Genomic DNA, 25090 nt, shown 5'->3' with positions numbered 1-25090 from the left:
GCTCCTATAGCTGCCTGACAGGGTTGCGACTGCAAAATAAACACTTAGCATGACCCACTGAAACCAAACCAAACCAAACCATCTCAGAGTTGAAAAGGAGCTAACCAGGACGTCTCAGGACGTCATGGGCTCTGACCAAGGCAGAACAGCGTCAGCTGAGGAAGTCAGGAAGAACTGCTATTGCTTCTCAGTATTGCTTCTTGTTACAGATTGAGGAAACCACAGCCAAGTAAACACCCCACCGAGAGAGTTGGCATCAGAGTTCAAAGGGGAAGCCTGGAATTTAATAATCCTGGCTTTGCGGCGGGATATGGCTTGTAAGAGCAGCTCTGTCACTCTCCCTATCTGCAAAGTACCGGAACAATGATCCCAACTCTGCCATTACTGTCAGGAGGACTGAAGAGATGGTGGTTATCTAGAAAGTACTCAGCAGGGGCCCCCGCCAGCCACCGTGAATGCTACCTGCTGTATTAATATCAAATCCATTGCTCTTTACACCACACCACAAACCCTGACTGGGAAGACAGGAGCCACCACAAGCATCATCGTCACAGAGCTCTAAGTATAGGAAGGAGCAGTTTGGTAAAGAGTGCCAGGGGAGCAGAATGAGGAACACACTGTCCATCAGTAAGGGTGGAAGAGTTCCCACAATCCCATGCAGCAGCAGCAATCTACCTTGAGATGTGCAAAGGGAAATGCATCACGTATGTGTCTGTGTGCTCTCATACCTCAGTAGGTGTCTGAGGAATGGAAAAGATGTTTGCATTTCTCTGACCCTCATGCTGAGTCTACCTGAGGAGCCTGAACTAACAGATGACAGTTCTGTCAGCACCTCACACAGCTACCCCAAGACAGGCCTGCTTCCGACAGAGGGTTGGTTCTAAAGTCCCCAAGGCTTCTCTGAGTGCCTACTGTGATTGAGCCCCTGACCTGCCTCCAGGTATGACATTCATAAACTATGGTGACCACTCACTCTGTGGATCCATATACTTTCCCCAGGAGGCCACCATGCATGAGACAGAGATGATACAACACAATGAGACACTAATAGGAGAGGCATACTCTAAGTGAGCAGAGATTTCCATCAATTCACTGTGACCTCAAATGCCTGTTTCCTAAAATGCTGTGGTTACCAAGTGAAGCGGCCTCCATAGGCTCGTGCGTTTCAGCACTTGCTTCCCAGCTGAGCGGATGGTGCTGAGGGCAAGGCTGTGGAACTTTCAGGAGGTGGAGCTTTGCTAGAGGAAGTAGCTCTCTGAGGCCAGGCCTGGAGGCTTAATAGGTTGGCCTTATTTCCTTTTCCCCTGTGCTCCTGGACCCATGATGCATTGTGACAGACCAGCCTGGAGCTCTGGCTGCCATGTCCCAGCCATGATGCACTGTCTCTCTTCTAGAACTGTGACCCCAAATAAGCCCTTTCTCCCTTGAGCCGCTCTTGTCAGGGAATGTTCTCCAGCAACAAGACCATGAAGACGCTCCTGAGTCTCCAACTCGCTTTTGCTGTCCCAGCTTTACTGTGGTGTCTCCGGGGAAGAAGAAAGCTTAAGATGATTCTGCAAAGACCCACAGTGCACATCAGTGGGGGAGGCAGGGCTGTGCTGGGCCCCAACTCATCTGCAACCATCCAGATGTTGGAGCTGAGACAAGCAATGCTTCACAGCTATCTCTACTCGAGCTAGAAAGGCACACCAAGTTCAACCTATGTCCGTCCTCTTCCTGAGGACTTTGCTCTACAAGTCCCAGCTCCTCTGGAAAACGTTAGGGCTCTGTGTTCTCACTATCCATGCCAACTCCAAGCTCCTTACATAACTGATGCCCCCTGAGCATCCGAGTATGAATGACTGAGGAGGAACACAAGAACCATGGGAGTGATCCACATCCAACTCCAGCTCTGTGATAGCTAATTGTATTTCCCAAAGAGCCACGAGAAATTAAGGTTCCCTGAAAACCTGAGGCAATCGACTAACAAAATGTACACTTGAATATTTGCTTATTGCTTCATGGTTTATAAAACACTCTTACATTCATGGCATCATCTGACAACAGCCTGGGGCAGTAAACCCAGTACATGTCATTATATTTATTTGACAAATATAGACTGCCTGAGGATCAAGCTAGAGTATAAACATTTTTGGGTATTTGGGGGGGTTATCTCATTTTTGAGATAGGCTTTCAAGTATTTCAGGGTGTAGCCTCAAACTCACTACATAGCCAAGGATGACCTTGAACCCACGATCCTCCCATCTCCACTTACCAAGTGCTAGGATGATAGGCATGCAGCACCACATCTGGCTGATGAGGTGCTGAAAATCAGAACCAGGGCTCATGCATGCACACCAACTGAGCTGCATCACCTCCACAGTACAAAGATTCTCCCTAGCCTGTCCTTCCTCACTCAAGCTGCTGCGTGTGTGTTCCACACTGGTAGTCAGCAAGGACGGCAAGGAAGCACAGCTGTGGAGAAGAAGCTCATAATGACCACCTCAACTTTCCCTGGTTAAAAAAAAACAAAAAAAAACAAAAAAAACATTCCTCACTCCATCTCATTGTGTTCGCTATGGCAACACATTTTGCTCAGTAGCCATGAGCAACCTTTCCAGGCCAGCTGGGTTTCCTAATTCGGTCCATAGACGATGTCCCCACATGGCCTCCCTGCACCCGTGGTCAACACTCCTCCCACCCCAAACATCTGGTCCCTCTGAATAGCCAGAAGCTTTGTGATCAACTGCTGCAGCAGCTGTTTGTTTGCTAAGGTATCTCTGATTGCTCCCATTCCTGCTACCCATGGCCAGTCTCCTTACCCTACTCCCCGTTCCCCACTTAGATGACGACAGATACCCGATAAGAAGGTTCTCTTCCAAGCAGCAGTCTGCAGCTGCAGGAGATGGCCATCAGCACTGACAGTGTTCCCACGGAGAGCCACTGCAGCATGGAATGGGATTATGCAACCAGGCAAATTTTAACCTTCCCCTTCTGGTCTCTGCTCATGGGTCCATTCAACTGACCCGTGGCCTGGGGGTTCTGACGGCTGCACAAGTGCCTGGCCTGGCATGGTGGCATACCCCTTTAATCCCAGCACTCCAAAGGCAGAAGCAGGTGGATCTCTACGAGTTCAAGGCCAGTCTGGCCTACATGGTGAGTTTAGGACAGCCAGGATTAGGTAGAGAAAAAGAGAAAGGAAGGAAGGAAGGAAGGAAGGAAGGAAGGAAGGAAGGAAGGAAGGAAGGAAGGAAGGAAGGAAAAGAAAGAGAGAGACAGAGACAGAAAGAAAGAAAGAAAGAAAGAAAGAAAGAAAGAAAGAAAGAAAGAAAGAAAGAAAGAAGTAAAAGGTAGGGTCCGGTTTTGCTTCCTTTAAAGTGATAAGAGCAGCCTTTTTGCTTTAGCTGCCCTTTGAGGGAACACCCAGGCCTCACCTAATAATACTCAGAGTACTGCAAAGCAGTGGCAAGAACAGGAGGTGAACAATGTTTTGGGAAGAAAAGTATATGGAGGGTTGGCCATCCAATAAAAAGCCTGGCGCAGAGAGACTTGATCAGGCCAGCGCCAAGAAGAGAGAGTTTCACTGGTGGAAAGGCCTTCACGCAGGAAGCGCCATGTAAGAGCAACCACCAGAGCCATGCTGACAGCCTGATACTGAATAACCAGTCCTTCAGAATAAGGCTCCAAAGAGTGGCCCAGCAAGCTCTGGGCAATGGACTGGCAGACTCCAGACACTGCTTTGCTTAGGGATCTGGTGCAATGAAACAGTTGGAAAGGCCTCCTTTTATGGATTGGGCTGACGTGACAGGAAAAGGTATTTGAAAAGGGTAACAGAGAAGTTAAGGTTCGTCACAGGCTAGAACTAAGATACTAGCTCTAAATTTGAACAAATTCTAGACCCAAACTCTAAAAAAGGACCAAAGACAAGAGAGAGAGAGGAAGCATGGGCAAGGGCTGCATGGATACCAGCTCAATGATGCCAAGAAAAGTGGGTAAGACCACCAAGCAGGCAACAGACTCCACTAGGGAGCAAGAGATGTGCGTCCCGGGGATGACAAGGTGCAGAGTCGTCCAAGCAGCCATGGACAAAGGGAAGGACAGACCTAGACACCGAATGTCATGGCACCCTCTCCAGTTTGCTGTGAATGAAACGACATTCCAGGCAGAAGAGAAGCTGGATGCTTTGGCAGGGTGCTTCCTATGACATGCTGGAGATTCTGAACTTCCCCCAGGATGGAAACCACTGGAAATCAAGGACATCCCTGTAACTATCAGCTGAGCACTACTGTGTGCAGAGCAGTAAGCAAGATGATGGGGGCACAGTAGTGAGCAAGACCAACCACAATCCTGAGACCCTGCTTCTGCTCACATGGCTGAGGCAGTGGGCTGTGCTCTGCACCTCTGGAAGCAGAAGCCAGGACTCTCTCTCTTCCATATTCTCCAACAGTCTTCCTTAAAGCAGGCATCCAGTAAGTGTTCCTTAAAGAAATTTGTGTTTTTGTGTTTAGATTTAGATTGTTTGTTGGTCTTTTCTTTGGATGGAGGGTTTGGGGTTTTTTACGTTTGGGGGTATTTTGAGTTCTGTTCATTTCCTTTTTGTTTTCATTGCTAAGGATGAAACACAGGGCCTTGGGCAAGTACTCTACCACCAAGGGACATCTCCAACCATGTTTCCTCTCTTTTCTAAGGATATTAAAGACAAACAAAACAAGAACATGGGCACATTTTTATTTTCAGTTTTCACTTTGGCAACAAGGTGGGGACAGTTAGGTGAGGACGAACTAGAGACAATGGGTTGCCAACTAGAGCACGGTCGCCATGCTGAGGCAGTTGATGGTAGAGGTCCAAGCCAGAGAACATGGAGAGACACAAGTAGCTTTAGCCCTTGGCCAGCCAACTCTTGCACAACCCACTCAGCCTTCTTCTTACTAAAAGCTGCCTCCTTTGAACCCTCCCTGCCTTATTGTTATCCTAAATTTCCATAAGATTTACTCTCACCCTGGGACAGGCCAGTTTTCAAGGTCAAATGCAAGAAAAAGATGGCTGGTCAGCTCCAGGGTGACCCTGGGCAACGCCTGGGCCAGTCACACTTCTGCAGAGTGTACTGGGGACAAATGAGGTCACAGAGGCTTTAAATCAGTGCTGACAAATTTCCTTTGCTGCTGAGAAAGCAAGCCAGAGACACCCTGGGTATGGATACTGATGGCTTGGCTCCCTCAACAGGAAGTCACACTGTCTGGACCTGGGTAGAAACTGACTGTGGATTACTGAGTATCAAGGCTCCATGGCGTTGATGGGCTCTTATTCTAAGAAGCATTCACCATGAGATATAGGATTGTGTCTACAATTTCAAGTGATTAAGACAAAAGGGCAGCTCTGACTCCTACTTAACAAAACCTATCTCTGAAACATACAGCGTCTTTGACCTAATAATGGCACTCTTACAGAGTACTTTGCAGTGGACATATGCCCTCATCTATTTTATTTGCATTTTTCCAAAAATCCTATGGATAAGGTTACTTTGCAGATGACAAAACTATGGCTGAGTAAGACTTGGATAGACACAAAGCTATGTAATTGACAGTTATGGAGCAGAAAGTCCAACCTAGATCTTGTTCCACATTCAAGATACTGTGTGTCAGACCTCACCTCCAACGCCAGCCAGCGCAATGCTTTGCTATAATCATGAGTTAATGGTGCAGTCCTTACCAAGACTGTCCTTGTCCTAGCTCTCTTCCTCAGAAGATGCTGTCCCAAGCCTGCAGAGGGCCACTAGGTCTACCTACCACCTAGTAAACACAAAGATGGCTGTTGAGGAACAGGACAAGAATGAGTAGAAAGGGAGGTGGTGTCTGAAAGCTACATTCAAGGCCCCAGTCTACCAACTCTTTTGTGACTGGGAAGGAGTGAGCTTTCTCTCAGGACTTCAGTTTCCCCAGCTGTAGACTGGCCATGGCCTTGCCACCATTGGCACTAATAATGGTATCTTTGATCTCTCATCTCTAGAGAGCCACTAGACTGTGCTAGATGAACCCACTATAGAATAAGGTCAGTCAGTGGATCCTTCTGGTGGCTTCAGCTCATGCCATGAGCTCCTCATTCCACTAGACAATTTGATGTTTGATCTAACCAGGAAGATCTAAGCCACCCACCCACCATAAGCTCCCACTCTTGTTGGCACATAACTACTAACTACATACATTGTTCCCAGACTGGCCCTAATTATACAAAGATAAACAAGGCCATGCCTTTCCTCAAAGAACTCCAAGTTTAATTTAAGAATCGACATATTAATTACTATATTTTTAGTAAATACTGCATTGTAGAACTGGTACCAACTGCATCTTTTATTTGTGAATTCTCAGGGCCTTGAACTGTACATGATCCAGTAGGACATGACAGATATTTTGAAGTAAAAAGTACACATGCAGCAGGATCTCAGAGGATGCAGTTTTCCAGAGGCACTCTTGCCTCTGCCTCAAAACTTCTGCCTTTGGATCTCCTTGTCTTCTACTTTTGGGTTGAAAGAAGATCCCTCCTCCTTCCACGAACTAACCCCTTCACAGCGACCCTCACTCTCGTTTCCATGGTGGCCAGGATCTGACTTCCCCTCCCTCATACACCGCTGTGCACAAGCTTCTTTTCCCTCGCACACCCTTGCTTCGGCCTTCTGGCACATCTTGGCTTCCCTATGCTAACTGATGCAAGCCTGGCTTCCTGTCAGGGTGCTGAGCCTGTTCCTATCCCCATTGGCTACTTCATCTCTGCAAGGGGCACATACACACCTGAAGCCTAAATCCCCACCTACCATCACCCACCAGTTGCCATGTTCCTGGTACCCTCACCTTCAGCAAAGCCAGTGGCCTTTTTCTCCATACCCAACCTCTCTGACCTCCCAGCTTCTGGGACACTGCTGTGACACTCTCCCCTCTCCTGTCAATACTCAGTCTGGCTGGCTGCGGCTCTTCCTCTGCTTGCCTTCAAATACAAGTCCTTGCCAAGATTCCCCTGCTACTTACATTAGCTCCCCTGAGAACTAATTTAACGTCAAGACTTCCAATTCAGGAAGCCTTTCCAGGCACCAACCCCACCCCAACCCTGCAGCATCCAACAAAACCACAGGAACTGAAATGTCAGGAAAGAGGTCTCCATGGACACGGCGCAGGACAACCATATTTTCACCCTCAGACTCTCTACAGCCTCTGTCATGTTCTGCTTGTCCAACAATGAACTTGACCCTGCTATCCACTCCCAAGCTCCCAAGACAGGAACTGCTCCACTCACCTGCACCCCACCTGCTAATACGGTATTCAGAGACAGGCATGTTAAACAGAGCATCTGCAAAGGTGAACGGGTGTGAGGGATTGAGCCTCTTCACCAGAAGCCCCGGATGTGGCGAGTACAGCGCAGGGGCAAAGCCTCTCTGTGCTGGCTGGCTCTGCAGGCCCCTGGATGACCAAATGCCTCAAAATATGAAAAATGCTTCCCTAACCTTCTGAGGCTGAAGAGCATAGCCTAGAGGGAAGGAGAGGGAAAGAGAGGCACATGCTTCTCATTCATGTATTTTCAGTCTGTTCAATCAGCGAACACCCTTTGCTCCAGTTAGCTTTAACTGCCAACTTGACGTGGCCTGGAGTCAGGAGAGATTGAAGCTATGAAGAAGGAAGCTGCCTAAATCAGACTGGCCTGTGGACGGGTCTGTGAGGGATTGCCTTGATTATGAAGTGATGGAGAAGGGCCCACTCTAGGCATGTGGTCCTGCACTATGTAAAGAAGCAGGCAGAGCATGAACCTGTATGAGTCAGCAAGTAGCAATCCTCCAGAGTTTCTGCGGTACCTTTCTTGTGAGGGAGTTCCCTGGTAGGAGATAACACCGTGGAATAGCAAATATTCCTGCCTTCAGATCCCTGCAGTGAAGATAGATGGTGACCTGAAAGTGTAAGATGAAATGAACCCTTTCCTCCGCCCTCCCCTCCCCACCCTAAAATTGCTTTTGGCCAGAGCGTTTTTATCCCAGCAACAGGATGAAAACTGGGACATCCACCAAGCACCTCAAAGGTACCAGGGACTGGTCTAGATACTGAGACTGCAACTTTCAACATGAAAGACAAGGCCTTTGCTCTCTAAAACCTCACATTCTAGAGAAAAGAGCAAGATGCTAAAGGAAAAAGAGCAGGCAGCTGCTGCATCTACCCCCTTTCCTATCCTCTCTCTCCAGCACGGCTGCACTGTTCGGAGGCTCTCTCCTGCATGTTCCCATGGGCAGAGCCACTGTTAGGTACTCTGCTCTCCTGCAATGCTTCAGCACCTATGTGCTGGTTTCTAATCCCCAGTAGAACGTGCTTTGGTTGTTGGTTGTTATAGCCTTGGAGAGGGCACTAAAGGCCCTGCTCCAGGAAAGATTTAGGGCTGCCATGTCCCCAGAGTCCCAAATCTCAGGTTCCTCTGGCAACGGCATTGATGCGTAGGGGTTCCTGCCAGAGAGCCACTCGGGGATGCTTTTTTTCAGGTTGTGTTCAATTCTGTCAGAGCCCTCCGGACTCAGCTGATTGCTGGTGGTAGATTTCTGTGTTATTTAGGGCACTGAAGTCCCACGGTCTTGACACAAACTTAAAATTAGAAATGCATTAAATATAGGAAAGGAGGAAGGTCATTCAGGAAAGGCAGCCTTCTGGGAGAGCTGCAGGACAAAGGCGCCCTGGAAACTTCCAGGTTCATTAATGGGTTTTACACAGCATTCCGGTGGTATTTCTCCTTCAGAAATAACACGATGGAAAGCGTAGGGGACAGGCTCAATCCTCAGCTCACACAGCTGAGTGAGTGACTCGGCAAACCAAAAATAGCGCCTTTCCCACCCCCTCTGACAGCTTTCTCTGCGACCCTGTGCACAGGTCGATCCTCTGCAGCTTTTGCCCTGCAGCAAAGTGAGAGCTGGTGGTACTCGAGCTTCGGAACGACCCAATCTCTGTCCCAACTCTTGTTTGATCCCACAGCTCTTGCTCCCATGGCTGCGTGTGAACACATGTGCATGTGTGTGCTGAGATTTGGTGCTCCTCACCCAAACGTGGGCAGAATTTAAACGGGCAACATGACTCAGGGCTGTGACTGCGGGCTGAGCCCAGGCAAGCCCTCAGAAACCCTGACAATCAGATCATTTGTCTTGGGTCCTCTCCTACGTCCTAGCAGGCCTCTTAGGGCCCCAGTGTCCTTGATTGTAAATGGAAATAATCATTCCCCTTGAGGCCCAAGTCACAGCACCATACTAGGATCAAACGAGTCAATGTATGAATGTGCTTTGTCTCTGCTACTATGCCAGGGAATGGGATAGGCCAGACAGGCAGGTACGAAGCAGACTTGTGTTCACATACTAACTTGGTTTGGAGAACCTGGGTCAAACAACAATTCCTGTTTGCTAGTGTCCTCAGCACCAACCATCCTGTCTGCACCGCTTCCTTGCACCTGACTCTACAACACTTTCCACTCCGCACAGTGCCATGTTTACTCAGGTACTGGGAAGTTCTCCGAACGCTAATGCTTATGGAGTTGACGAGGGGAAGGACAGAAAGAGGTAAACGTCAGCGAGACCCAGGTGAGTGGGAAAGGTAGGACACACGCATGCATGCACACACGCACGCACGGGGATGCTAACAAGGACCCCAGGAGGGCAGGGTCCCTGAGTCTGCACGGGGGGTAACAACAACCCACAGGCATAGAAGCCAAAGCACAGCTGCAAGCTCTGGGTAGAGCACCCAGAGATAGAAGGCACCAAACAGGACAGAGCAGGCGCCCTTCTAAAGGTTGCATGGGCAGCAGGCCATCAGCTTAAGTCCTTCAGCCCAACCGGACCAGAAACAATGGGAGAGGCCAAAGAGACAAAGCAAACCAGCATGGCACTGAAGCCCAGAGCTTCTAGAGGAACTAGCATCCCCACGTCTGTCAGGGTCCAGCTGCAGTTTGGGATTAGTGACCTTGGCTTCAAAACTCAGTAGCCCCAGAAGCCAAAGACATCATGAGTTTCAGGAGTATCACAGCCAAGAAATAAGAGAAAGAGATAAAAGAGACTCTTAAAGCTACAAAACCTGTCAGAATCATCTGGACCAACTCACATCCTGGGAAACTAAGAACACAGGAGGAAAAGAACTTACCCAAAGTCACAGTCAGGGAGGACAGAGTAAGACCCAACACTAAGCCACAGTCTGGTTCTTACCCCAGGTCCCCAAAGGCAAGCCAGGTTATCAACTCAAGCTGCTGAGGCCCCTATGCACCCGCTAAGTGAGCCCAAGTACTTCTCCCCAACTGTGAAATACAGGGTTCTACCTTGGGGTGCAAGTCAGAGCCAGTGCCCATGGGAAATGTGCAACAACCCACTTGGGGCTTAGGAAGCAAAAGGCCGCTGTGATGTGTACTCAGTCTCAAGCAAACAAAGTTGCTCATGCACTGTGCTGACGTGTGCATGGAGGTGAGTTCTGACCACCGTGCAACCCTAGAATTGCCTAAAGGAGGCTAGAGAGAACCAGAATGTAAAAATGGATAGTGCAGGAGATGCACAACCTCACCATGTTAAAGGAAGTCCACCCAGACTGTAATCTCAAGTAAACTCCATCCCCAGATGAGACATCATTCAGAATAAAAGAATCTAGACTTCAGGGCATTAGAGTCTCTGGCACCCAGACTTCAGAAACTTCCATCCAGGAAAGTGCTCATGTTAAAATGATGTGCTTCACATAAAGAGAGGGGATGCAAGTGTCACTGGCACCTTGAGTCCTGGCCCACTTTTGAGACCCCATCCTGGGCCTTGCACTCCTTATTTATAAAGCTTTGACTAGCATGCACAGACTCATTATGAAGATGAGACACACCTGTTAAGCATCCAGCACACTGGCCCATAAGAATTTCTAGCAACTGTGTGTTCACTTGTGCTTGCTCACCAGAAAAGAAGGTTATCCTATAGTTCAGCTCCATCTGCCTATGCTTCCACTGCGGACTGGGCTCTTGTTCTAGATCCTTCTCTGCAGGTGTCCTATGAGGCCTTAGCACAGACAACTCACTCTTTCCTCTTATCCTTTGGACATGAAAAGCAATTTATGGAAATTAAAGGCACTGGTCAGCTGTGTGTACCACAGTTAGGTCCCTTAAGGTCAGGAATTGTCAGCTTACCCCAGGATGCTCATGCCTCTCCAGATGTCCCTACATCCCCACCCCCATCCAAGTCCCTGACCATGGTAGCATCTAGATTAGTATGGCTTTTGTCTTCTCTAAGGCAAATCTGCCCCAAACCTACCAGCCTCTACCAGCCTAGCAGCCTCACTCTCCCTGGGTCTCTGGCAAACAGAAGTTCAAGAAGCCAGACGTAGGCATGAACAGGAGACAACACAAACCCAGTTTACAAACGTGGTAGCTGGAACCTACATAGAGGCCTGAGGACACACGTCAGCCCCAGAGCCTGGAGCAGAGAATAGAGCTCCAAATGAAGCTGCTAAGGGGGTGAGGCTTCAAGCCCATCCCTTATCTTGCTCCTAAAAGTCATACCTGTTGGGCCTGGTGGCACAGGCCTATAATCTCAGCTCTTTAAGAGGCCAAGGCCGAAGAATCATGAGTTCAAGGCCTGTAGAGACAACTTGGTGAGAAACTATCTCAAAATAAAAAAGACTGGAAAAAGCTATGGCTCAGTGGTAGAGCACCTGCCTAGCACGTATAAGCACAACAAGGCCCTAGGTTCAACCCCAGCACTTGTACACAGTCAAGTCCTATCAGGTTCACAAGGGCCATGTTTGTATTGTCTGTGTCTGCAGTGGCATGGCATGCTGGGCCACCACAGGTCATGGGATGCTTCTTGCAGAAGAGAAGGTAACTGAATCCCCACTGCCTGCCAAGAACTATGCACGCCATCCTCACCAACATCCTGTGCTTCATGTAAGTCCACCTTAGGAGTTATGACCTGCATCTGGCCAACAGAACTAGAGACAGAGAAATGGATGAGGCTCCCGTGCCTTCACTACTATGCCCCCCAAAATTTCAAACGACACAAGAAGGTCAAGGAATGCTAAAGACTATCACACTATGCACCAGGCCCTCTGCACCTGAATGCACTACGCAGAAGAGATTAAACACTCCATTTTCTCACGCACTAACAGCCAAACAGAACCTAGAGAAGTACGGTAGACATCACAGAGATGCTCAAGGCTGTTGGAACTTCACCCCCAAGAGTCTGTCTTAAGGAAGACGTTCAACTGCCTTTCACAGCACAGTTCAATGGTAGTGACGTGAACAAATAAAATAAAAAAGGAAATTCTCTCTCTAAATAATGGTTTAGAAAGTCTCAGAACCTTCTAGTCAGTAATGTTAGATAGCCTTTAAAATAAACTTTTGTGAAAGTTTACTCATTGTGTGGTCGGTCAGCTGTACGTCAGAGCCCGTGAATGGATAACTTGAGGGACTCAGTTCTCTCCTTCCACTATGTGGGTTTTGGGGATCAAACTCAGGTCAGCAAGGCTTGGTGGCAGGCTTCTTCACGTACAGAGCCATCTCACCGGCTCTTTGTAGTTGTTTTAAATAATCATTCTAAGACTAAGAGGAAACGAAACAGTGTTTGTAGTAAACAAAGACTAGAATCTCAAATACTATCTCTATGACCGTTTACAGGTATGAACTTGTGCACATGCAAAAATAATGCACTTTATTAGGTGGAGACTGAGGCTGTGGTTACTACTGTTGCTGTGCACATGCTGTCTTTATGGTGCTATTCATCAGTCAAGGGAGAGGAAGAAAGGAAAGGAAAGCCTCAACCTTGCACCGAGGAAGGGCTCAGGAGAATGACTGGTAGGATGTGAAGAATAAACGGAACCATCCTACAAACCCAGAAGGAGGTAGCCAGGTGGCCCTGGGGAAGGGAAGCCCTCCAGGTGTAGAGAGGGTTGTAATTAGCCTCGTGCTAATTACAGAAGTCTTACTAGTTTATTGATTTTTCTGATAGACTCTGAATGAAGACTGAACTCCTTCATTAAACTAACTCTAGTTCAGAGACACAGTTCTTTTGCCCATTCTTCTCAATCCCCTAGGACTCAGTTTTGTACTCTGATCTCTTTAAGGGGCTAGCCACTGGGAGTCTGACCATGCTCTAGTTGAGTACATGGGAAACACAAATTGGACTTGGTTTTGTTGTTGCTATTGTTTTTCATTTTTTTGGAGGGGAGGAGCCGGGGCGGGGGGGGGGGGGAGTCACAGGGGGGGGGGCAGACCTGGGAGGATGTGAGTGATTGGGGTGCATGATGTGAAATTCCCAAATATTCAATAAAAATATTATGTCGGAAAACAAGCAAATAAAAAGACACCAGTGAAGTAAAATGTAGTGACAGAAATAGACACCCTGGAGAAATTAAGATTCCTGCCTTAAATGTAGAACTTCAGGACATTCCAGAGAACCAAAGCAGCCTGAAAAAGCAAGTGGACTACAATGTTTTCTTCATTGGGAAATATAAACAGAGGTACAGAATATTTAGCTCATATTTAAGGCCTCCTAGGTTGGGCTTCAGCCGCTCTCCAACTCTGATATTACCTCCTCAGGGCTCCAAGCCCTAGCCAATTTAACTGTTAGCAGCCCCCATATGTTTTCCTCACATCCCACCCCATATGATTCTGTTCAAGCTGTTATGTCCCTAAAAGTCCTCCTCTGTCTTCCAAATGCTTGCTCAAGTCCCACCCATCCTGCAGGGCATACTCAAACCCACACCATTCTCAAATCCAAGCCAATCCCTCCAATAGAATTTAATACTGGACTCTGAACCTCCCTAAATGAGTTACACAGTCTGCATTATGGTGATGGACACCTAGGTAACCAAAACCCAACTTTTCTACCATATTAAACCAGGTTCTTGTGAGCAAGGACCCCTTCAGATTCCTATATGAACAGATCATAACACCTGGCGCATAGTAGGCCCTCAGCAAACACCTCACTGCCTCTGTGGGAAGTCTCCACTTACCTCAGTTGCTCCTGTTAGGCAATGCAGAGGTGAAGGCACACTGCTCTGTGGCCTCCAGAAGGCGAGTGATGAATCTTGCTTGCCAGGTTTCTGGCCTTCAGGAGACTCCAACCTCCTCCCTAGCTGACCATAGTCTGCTCGACCCCAGGTAAACACCTTGCCAGTTTCTGCAAATAAACATGATTTGAATGAAGGCTACATCCTCCAGATATGATCTCAAGGGTAAGCAATGGGTTACTAGTAAAATTGCAAATGTTTATTTCATTATTTTCCAATAAAGAACATGAGCACTGGGCTGAGGGGATGGCTCAGATTCCTCATCATGAATATGAGGACCTGAGTTTAGATTCCCAGAACCTATATAGAATCAGATGAGGTAGTTCACGTCTGCAATCCCAGCACTCCTAAGGAGACATGGGAGGCAAAGATGGGGAATGCTCGGAAGCCTACAGGCCAGGTAGCCTGGCACACACAGCAGTAAACAAGAGACTGTCTCAAACCAGGGAGAAGGGGAAGACCACCTGAGACTGTCCTGTAACCATGGCACACATGGGCCCATACTCTCACAAACATGCATGTGCATGTGTATGTGTGTGTGTGCGTGTGTGCGCGCACGCGCGCACGCACACACACACACACACACACACACACCACACCACACACACATACAGATTTTTTTTTTTAAGAAAAGAAGGAAACCTTGACTCTTCATCTGTTCACGTAAGTGGGAACTGAGGTTCGAAGAAGCTAAAGGACTCCCCAAGAACAAACAAATAGAGAGGAGCAGAGCCAGAATCAGAGGAGAGTCTCAAGCCTAGGATACTCTTGCATAGAGATGACTTCATAGGTAAATGCCAGCCATGCTGGTGGCCTACCCACTCTCTCCCAGACCCACCACCCCCTCCTTCTGCTTTGCCCAGATGCCTGGTCTCGACTCTCCTCCCTCCTATCCAACCCAGGGGCCTTGTATCCTGACTGAAGCTTCCCATCCCTCACATCTCTTAGAGCTTTCCCCCTAACTCAATGCTGGTTTCTTGTTTGCTTCTCCTGGGAACAGAAGGACTCCTTCCTTACCCAAAGGAGCAGTCCTGACAGTCCAAGGCACGTGTATCTGTGTGCTAGAAGAAGGGGGGTGAGAGGAGAAAATTGTAGAGCCATTTGGAGCAAATGCATTCAGTCCCCAGCACCATGTGGGAAGCCAGCCAGTAGGGCAGATGACAGAAGGAAATGGGGTTTGGAAAAGGAGCAACGGCCTTTCGTTCCCCAGATAAGAGAGATCGCACCAAATTCATTCAGTTGTACCAAGTGCTGCCTTTGTTATTCCAACAGAATTGCAAAATCCAACGAGGCATAGATTATTAACAGATTCTCTGCAATAAATATGCATAACCATGTGCGCCATATAAATTCTTTATCTGTGTTTATTTTAACAAAGAAAAACTCTGCTTAAGAAACAAAACACCACGTAATGCATATTAAATCCAAGACAAAGTTACTGTGTTTGGTATCAAAGCTTCATCTGGCCCCACACGGAACATATGGCTTCCAGTGTCAGCTAAGAAACAGCCCGAGATGATGGCAGAAATGTCAGGGGAGCACAGACATGTGGGGCTCTGCAGGGTGCATTCTTAGGTTCAGCCTGCTGGCAGACAGTAAGGCAGACACACAGAAATACGACTGCCAGGCTTCCTAGGATAGGGGACTGCGGTGGTTCTAAGAGGAATGGCCCTCATAGGCTCCTATATTTGAATGCTTGGTCACCAGGGAATGGCACAATGGGGAGGTGTGGCCTTGTGGGGGAGGTGTGGCCTTGTTGGAAGAAGTATGTCAGTGGTCAGACTGAAGATGACGTGTGTGTGTGTGTGTGTGTGTGTGTGTGTGTGTGTGTGTGTGTGTGTAGGCACATCCAGTATCTTCCTCAGTTGCTTTCTAACTTATTTTTTTGAGCCAGAGTCTCCCACTAAACCTGGGGCTTGCCAGTTTGGCTAGACTGGCTGGCCAGCAAGTCCCAAGGATCCTCCTATCTCTGCCTCTCCAGCACTGGAATTACAGGCACACACCATTGAGCCTGCCTTGTTTGCATGGGGATCATGCTCTCATAGCAGCACCCTACTGACGGAGCCATCTCCCTGCCCCAAGCCCAACTATTGCTTCCTAAATGACTCCAGCATTCCTCAGCTGAGAAGCAGCAGCAAACGCCTCTCTGCAGAACCACAGAAAAACTGTGTTATCATAATGGCACACTGAATCCTTTCTTTCAAATCAAGTAAAACATCTTAGAACTTTCTGCTATTGATTATTGATGTCTGAAACAGGCAAGACTGCCAGACTATGGTGCCATCATTATTACAACTCCAATGGCAATTCAACCATTCCACTTACATAGCACTTTCCACCTTAAAGCACTTTACGAACATTAACTAATTAATCTTTATACTCTCTGGGGAAGCCACAGACATTCTAGAAGAGACAAGGCAAAAAGCAGGCCAACCCAACAGCCTCAAACCTAAGCTTAGTACACCCTCCTGAGTCTGTTTTTACTAAAAACACTATGCATCAAAAGGTTCACAAGGGAAGGAGTGGGCTCCTCTGTTAAAGAGACAGTAGGGGCAGCCTTCTAGGGAGAAAGCATTGTCCTAAACCACTAGCCCAATGACTCCTCATAACTCTGACTTAGATTACCAGGATAATTAAAAGACCTGAGAAGTCAAAGAACTTAATTAAATCCAAACAGCGGGTGATAGGATCAAGGCTTAAACCAATGGGGCTGACAGAGATGGCCTAGTGGTTAAGAGCACTTGGTTCCTAGTACCCACATCAGGTAACCTACAACTACCTGGACATCCAGCTCCAAATGATCTAAAGCTCTCTTCTAACCCCTAGAGGCACCTGCACTACACAGCACTCACATATACACATACACACACACACATGCTCGCACACACACAATAAAATCTTTTTTTTAAAGGATGTCTACCTTCTGACCCCGAGTCTGATGGTGTCCATGTGCACGGAGGCAGGGCCCTGCTCCATGTACCTCACAGCCTCTCACACCAGCAGGCCCTCCCAGAAGGCCATGCAGAACTCGGGACTCTAACTGCATTTAACACTTAAATTGTGACTTTGTGTTACCTAGAGTAAAAGAAAATAATCTACACACACACACACACACACACACACACACACACACACATATCTCATCAGTGTGTAGCAGACAGACATGTGCCCCAAGCTGAAGCTCACTGTCAAACACAAGGAGATCAGATCACAGAGTTAACGAATGAACATTTTCCTTGGAGTAAAGAATTATGTATTACGGTGATTAAAAAAGAGGTATATTAATGTCATCTAAAAAGTGTAGGTATGTGTCTACAGATAAATGATACCTGAGAGAGAAATGCCAAAACAGCTCAAAACGAAGTCAGCGGGTGAGAGCTGGTTTAAAGGCGTGGCCATGGAAGACTCAACACGGGAGACAGACAGACAGACACTGCAGAAAACAGGAGGGACTGAATGAGCATAAGTCCTGCAGAGAACACCCAGGGAGGACCCCATTCAAGCTGGGACTTGGAACTGTCTCTGGTGACGGGATAAACGCCATTTAAGGTGAACTTCTGGGTAAGAAAAGAAACTAGAGAACGAGGAGGATCTGGAGGAACAAGAAAGAGATAAGCAATGTGATGCAGAGACATCCACAGGCCCTGTGTGGAGCAGGAGCCCGGGACCGTCTGGGCTACAGGACTGCCAGGCTCGCCTGGACACAGGGAAAGAATAAGTAGTCCCTAAACTCAGTTGCTCACTACCCTTTGTCAGTGATAAGGTTTTTCAGCAAACATATGTACTTTGTTATTTTATTAAAATGTACACTTACGTCTCACCATTTATTAATTGTGGCTATGTCCTTATTTAAAAATATACAAGATAAGCCCAGTACGGTAGCTGACACCTGTATCTGCAGCCAGGGGGATTGGTCTAAGGTAGAAGCAAGCTGGAGTGGGCTGCATAGGGAGTTCCAGGAGTACAGACCCTGTGCAGGTGCGCGCATGTACATAAAGAGAATAAAATTGACTCAAAAACAGAAAATTTGGGCTGGAGAGAAGGCTCAGCGGTTAAGAGCACTGGCTGTTCTTCCAGAGGTCCTGAGTTCAATTCCCAGCAACCACATGGTGGCTCACAACCATCCATAATGAGATCTGGTGCCCTCTTCTGGCCTGTAAGCATGCATGTAGGCAGAACACTGTATACAGAATAGATAAATAAATCTTAAAAACAACAACAACAACAACAACAACAATAACAACAAAAAACCCAGAAAATTTGAAAGAACATGAGAAAACTCGAGAAGAAGTGGTAGATTCACACCACACCCTGGCCCCTCACACTTACTGCAGAAACCACTGAAACTAGACCTGGGCAGACTACGGACCTAAAGCAGGTATGGGGACTCCTGAAAGAATGTCTGGATGGCAGTCCATTGGCAGAGGACAGTTGGTATCTAGCACTCCTGTGGCACGCTGGGCACTGTTGTAAGTGCATCGTCTCCACATGCTTGGTGCAGTGTTTGGTCCTCCACCCAGCCTTGAGAGGGAGGCAGAGACGTACTGATAGGGACATGCTGCCCACACCACAGAGGTGTTAAGTAAACAAAGGAAACCAGCTTAGAAACAGAGCCTAGGATACACCAGGGCCTAAGGGTTGAAACCACAGGGAAAGGAGGAGAAGAGAACTGTCATGGCTTGACCCCACACTAGAAGCAAAAGAGGAAGGGAGAGACGAGGAGATAACCAGCACACTGAAATTTCAGCATTTCAAGGCTGGTAGGAGGTAGTGGGGCCATTAAAAGCAGGAGAAGGTGCAGAGACGCAAGAAAAAAGATCGTACCTATAAAGGTCATAAAAACAACTTCATTATCAAGTTATTTAACTGTCCTGAGACCTTTTGCAAACATTTCATCAAACATCACATACTCTTAAAAGGGAGAAAGATAACCAGGCACAAAGCTGGGGGGTGGTGGCAAGGTGTGGTGGAGCATGCCTTTGAATTCCAGCACTGGGATGGCAGAGGCAGGCAGATCTGTGAGTCTGAGGCCAGTCCAGTCTACACAGTGAGTTCTAGACCAGCCAGGGCTACCCACTGAGACCCTGTCTCAAAACAAACAAAAAAGCTGAGGGATGGGGAGCCCTCTGCAGTCAGGAGGGGGGGATAAAGCTCTGTCATCACCCCCTGCCCCCCATCTCTGCCCCATGGTCACAGTGGGTGCTATGGCTGCTGTGAGGAACATAGCAACACAACTGAGCTCCTTAGCAAAGAGGAACGCCTTCCAGGGAAGGGGATCTTTAAGTGACAGAAAGATGGGTAAGAGGAACATCCACATTTTCTTAATACTCTCTCCCAAAAGGGAACTGACCACCACTGACGATAACAACTTGACATTAGCCAAAGGAAAATCCACGGGTCAGACAGAGACAAGGCCTCCCAACCTGTCTCTTCAACCCTCCCAATCCTATTGCCCTAGGAAGCTATGAGGCCTCTGGAATGTGCACCTAAGAAAGTCACTGCCAGCCTGGGAATTTGCTCTGGTTGTAATTGTCGTTTTCTGGTGACTTTTGTGTTCTGAGCCCTTGGGAGGAAGGTAAGGGTGACCTTGTTAAACTCATCCTCTGCTCTTCTGTCTTAACTGAGCTCAGCCTTTCCCTAGGTTACATCAAATGGGGACAGTAATCTGTTTCCTGATTGTAGATGTCATGTGACCAGCTGCTTCAGGTATCTGTTGCCTTGACTTCACCACAGTGGTCTGTAATTTGTACTGTGAGCTAAAATAAACCCTTTCTCCTTTGAGTTGTTTATGTAACAGTATTTTATCCCAGTCACCTAAGAGTCACCCAGCAACATCATCCTGGGTTAGGCGTGGAGGAAAAGGGCTTCAGGTGCCAGCAGGCAAGCTAAGCAGCTTCCATCCCATGTGCCCTGATGTTTTCCACAGGCCTCCAACCTCTATGCTCCTCCCGTCTCCCAAGTTATATCTGAACCCCACTCACCTGGTCAACTCCTACTCACCTTCACCCCGTAACCCAAACCAGATGTGTCTGTGCAACAACCTAGAGAGCCCCGCTCAAAACTTTGACAGCATTTATCTTAACAAAGAAATGTGCATGCATTAGAAGAACCATTAGGTTAATGTCTGTTCCCTCTAGAAAGCCAGCTCCATGCTAAAAGAGATGGGCACAAAGTCAGTACTCAAGAAATACCTGCTTCCTAAGGGAACCTAACCACCTCTCCACTCATGTCTCCTTCACCTCTACTGAGCTTTGCATGTTATCCCTAAGAATCATCTACAGAACTATCATAACAGCATCCCTTTGAAGGGCTACTGCAACAGTACTTTTGTATGAATCAGGCAGGCCCATGGTGGTTGTGGTGATGTGAACAGGAACAGCCCCCATAGGCTCATATATGTGAATGCTTAGTCACCCAGGAGTGGAACTTTTTTGAAGGATTAAGAGGTGTGGCCTTGGTGGAGAAAGTGTGTCACTGTTGGGGGGTAGGGGTGCTGTGAGGTTTCAAAAGGCCACGCCAAGCCCAGAGTCTCTCTCTCTCTACCTGCTAGTCAGGGATGCAGTTCTCAGCTACTGCTCCAGCACCTGCCTGCCTGCCTGCCACCATGCTCCCAGCCATGGTGATAATGAACTAAACCTCTGAAACTGTAAGCTACCGCCCCAATTAAATACTTCCTCTTACAATAGTTGCCAAGGTCACGGTGTTCTTCACAGCAAGAGAAGTGACTAAAGCAGCTGTAATATGGCAATAGGAGCCAGTGCCACCATTGCCCTCCCAAACTGAGTAACACAGCCCATCAAGGATGCCCATCCTGTCTTCTCAGCCAACCCCACCCCCTGAGCAAGACTTAGAGGCAAAGCCACTAATAATCATGAAGAACACTGAAAGCTCCATCATAGAATTCTCTCTCTCTCTCTCTCTCTCTCTCTCTCTCTCAGATTCAACATAGTGAGTGGCACACCAGAAGCCTCTGATACAGATCAACTAAAGCTGGGAAAACAGAAGAGATGGGAAGCAAGGTGAGCTGGAGAGAAAAGGGAAGGGGAAAGGGACGGAGGAATGAGATCAGAGTGGAGGGCAACAGGGGAGGGGTGGGGAGGGGGGAGGAGGGCAACAGAGGGGAGGGGTGGGGAGGGAGGGCAACAGAGGGGAGGGGTGGGGAGGGAGGGCAACAGAGGGGAGGGGTGGGGAGGGAGGGCAACAGAGGGGAGGGGTGGGGAGGGAGGGCAACAGAGGGGAGGGGTGGGGAGGGAGGGCAACAGAGGGGAGGGGTGGGGAGGGAGGGCAACAGAGGGGAGGGGTGGGGAGGGAGGGCAACAGAGGGGAGGGGTGGGAGGGAGGGCAACAGAGGGGAGGGGTGGGGAGGGAGGGCAACAGAGGGGAGGGGTGGGGAGGGAGGGCAACAGAGGGGAGGGGTGGGGAGGGAGGGCAACAGAGGGAGGGTGGGGAGGAGGGCAACAGAGGGGAGGGGGGGGCCGGGGTGGGGAGGGAGGGCAACAGAGGGGAGGGGTGGGAAGGAGAGGGAAACGGGGGGGGGGGGGGAGGGCAACAGGGAAGGAGGGGAGGGCAACTGAGGGTAGAGTAGGGAGGGCAATAAAGGGGAGGGGAGGGGAGGGAAGGGGAGGAGAGGGAGCTTTGGCCAATGACTCATGAGACCAGAATCCTAAGCCCTGGAAAAGGTCCCTTCTCTCTAAAGCCCCACTTTCCACCCATGAAATGAAGAGGGTTCAAACAGGTAACTTCTCAGACATATGCAAATATAAAACTCAATAGTGATGGCTAAAATTCTTCAGGGTCAAATGAGTGATGGTCTATTTCATTTTATTGACACCCTGAGAATCTTCAGTCTGATCAATGTCATAAAATGAGACATTCACTCTAATTTTAAAGGCCTTCTATATAGTTGTCAAATCAAATAAAAATTAAGACAATGATAAATCCTAATCTTAGTAAAATTTCCACAGTCACATTATGAACCATCTCACATCGGAAAGGTTGGTACAAGAATACAACTGTTGTTCGTGGTTTTCTCAACTGAGAAGGAAAGGCAGCCCTGCAGAGACTGAAAAGATGACAGCGCGGGAGGATTCACTTACCAAGAGTGGACTCTCGGGCTGGGGGGCAGCTTTCGGAAGAGTGCTTGTCTAGCATGCATGAGGCCCTCAGTTTGATCCCTCCCTATATCACATAAAAGCGGCGCACAAGGGAGGCGAAGGCAAGAGGAGCAGGAACTCAAACCACTCTAGGCTACACAGTGGTTTGAGACCAGCCTGGGCTACATGAGATGATAACTCTGGATCTGCTTTGGTGATAGCTGCCACCCCCACTCTACAAACAGGTCACACATGACCTAATCAAATCACACAGCTAGCAAAGGGGGAAGCATCAGGAATATTAAATCAAATATTTTGAAGGCATTTACTGCATACCATCATTATACAGATTGTCACAATTAACCTACAGAAGCACCCAACAAGTAGGCTGACCCTCAAATCTGAGATGAAAAAATAAATACCCAGAGAGAGGTTTGCTCTTAGACTCAGAGCCAGCAGCTGTCATGGCAATGTGAGAATGGGACCCAGTCACCTGGCAGCCAAGGCAGCGTCCTTGGTCACTGTCCTACGGAGGACACACAGGCCCATCTGACCCTGCCTCACTTTTCATTAGGCACACTGCCTCTTCTCAGGTCTTTCAGAGTCCCAAAGGCACACACCTTGGCTAGAGGCGCCAAGGGAGCCAAGCTAGGGAGTGATCTTCATTCTTAGCCCATATGGCAAAGATCAGAGTCCCACAACACACAGGCATTACAGGCTACTCCATTTTCACCACTGGCTTCAGTAGCCACCGAATCAGAAGTCAGGATGGACCAGACTGGGTTGCAGGCCCAAATGCAACATGCAGGGTCCCCAACCAAACCACGAAAGAACAAAGGCTGGTGGTGGAAGGCCTCTGAGGAACCCCCAATCCTAACTCATTTAGTGGCTTGCCTTCTGCTCGGGCCGGAATGTGCAATGACTCCAAAGACTCGTGTATTTGATCTTCGGTGTCTCGGAAGGTTGTGATGCTTTAGAAGTTTTGACTGAGCTGAAGGAAATGGGTTACTGAGCTGCCGGCTTTGAGGGGCAAAGCACTGCCTGACTCTCGGCCTGAGCTTTCTGCTTCCTGGTCCACAGAGATGTAATGGTGCTGAAAGCATCCCATAGTACAGGCCCAGCCACTTCAGCCACCACGATGAAGTGTATCCCCTGAATGATGATACAGAATAAACACTTCCTCCTTACCAAGTGCTGCACTGAACAGACGAAACTCACTCCCCTCATGGAGCTCCTATTCCAATGGAAGAGCCACAGTTAAACACACAAAACATACACATAGGGGGTTATTTTATAGACTAGTAAGAAATAAGGTGGGAACAGCGAGCAGGCAGCATGAGGAGCCCCAGGACAGGCACCAACTTCTGGCTGCATGCTTGGGCTTCTTCTATAGCAAAGCATGTTTTCTGCCCTCCTCCCTCTTCCTCCATCCTGTTCCTCTTCTTCCTCCTCTTCCTTCTCTCTTCTTTAAAAATTGCTTGTCTAGTTGACATAAAAATTGTGAATGTTGGTAGCTTATCACGTGATCAAATATTCTGTAGTGTTCAAATGCCACCTTTCTTTAAGGAAGAGACCTAAACTGGAAAGCCTCAGTCAACACATATAGCAGTAACAGTTACCTCTCGGGCCCATGGTAAAAGGCAGCCAACAAACAGAAGTCAGGTCATCAAGCTCTGTGAAGTCTTTACTAGGTCCTTGGGCTTCCTGATCCTTGGGGGTCTAGGGTAGCGGTACAACAGGGCACATGAATCTGCTGGCCACACCTAGAAGCCACTTAGCACCAGAAGAAAATGCCCTGATTGAGGCCAGTGCCTCTGCAGATGTTTCCCAACTCATTCCATATTCAAACACCACAGCTTCTTCCAACACTTTTAGATTCTTATTAATAACACTTTAAAATGTAGATTGCTGCCTAATCTTAGCTGTGTAATTAAAAAAAAAATAATCTTGCTTCTCTCCCTCCCAGCATGAAAGGAAACTATACCCTCAGGGCTTCTGCAGCGAAGAATCACACCCCGAGCAAAGCTAGGAGGAGGCTCAGAGTACGGGGAGGGGGGCATCCAGAGCGCTGAAGGCAGAAGGCTCGGCTCAGCACTCGATTTTCCTCAAGAAAATGAGGCTGAGGAAAAGGAAGTGAAGGATCCTCCAAGGACACAGGATGTGCTGGCAGGGCCAGGGCTCCAGTCTGCTGCCGCTTCCCAGCGGCCTCCCCACTAACCAGGAAAGTAGACTGAGGGCTTTGGAGAACAGGTATGGAGCCCATGTGAGGCAGTCCATCCAAGAACAGAGCCCCGCTCATCTGATAAAGAGCTATTGGTTTGGAATTCTCAAGGGCTCATGCAGGCAAGGCTCAAAGTTCCTCACTGTTAGCCCAGCCTCACACACCATCATGCAAGAAGGGACCTCAGAACATCCCTACCCAGTCAGCCCAGGAAGGAAGGCCGTTAGTTCCCCCAAGGTCCAACAGGGCAAATCTAAGAGGAGAACCCAGGCTGCCCTGAGTCCCAGCACATGCTGTCCACAGCTTCAGAGAAAACTACCAGTCAGTCTCTCCATGCTCTCATACCTACCTCAGTCCATTACCAGAGAGATTCCTGGTCTTCTCAGCAGGGAAGAGCAGGGAGGTGAGATTCACGTGTCCCCACTCACTGCCTGTGTCCTAAGAATGGCCACCTGGGAGGCCCAGGGGCTGCACAGTGGAAAGACACGTCCTCTCCTCTCCCGCTTCATCCTTTCCAAGTCATCCTCTCCATACCGAGGCATGCCCCCCGCCCTGGGCATCACCCTCAGTCTTTGTCCATTGGAAATACCATATCAGCAGTTTTCATCTCTGGAGTTTAAAAAAAAAAAAACGTGAGAGAGAAGGAAAGAAAAATGGCCAAGAACTGTGCCCAGCCGCCAGGGACGCCATTATCTCCACTAATGACAGGGACTCACAGTGCCACAGCTGAAGGTTAGGGCTGGGAGGCTGCAGCCTGGGCA

General features: G+C 48.5%; 1 protein-coding gene across 1 annotated transcript in view; it reads right to left on the bottom strand.

The window, feature by feature from the left end:
- Sergef (secretion regulating guanine nucleotide exchange factor) overlaps positions 1-25090 on the bottom strand; it is a 217781-nt gene that overhangs the window by 148635 nt on the left and 44056 nt on the right. Inside the window, 1 exon segment of the mRNA XM_036180522.1 lies at positions 13959-14125. Coding sequence (XP_036036415.1) covers positions 13959-14125 — 167 coding nt within the window.

Source organism: Onychomys torridus, chromosome 1 (genome assembly GCF_903995425.1).
Source record: "Onychomys torridus chromosome 1, mOncTor1.1, whole genome shotgun sequence".
Taxonomy (NCBI): Eukaryota; Metazoa; Chordata; class Mammalia; order Rodentia; family Cricetidae; genus Onychomys; species Onychomys torridus.
Note: the sequence above shows the minus strand (reverse complement) of the source record. Positions and strands in the feature narration are given on the sequence as shown.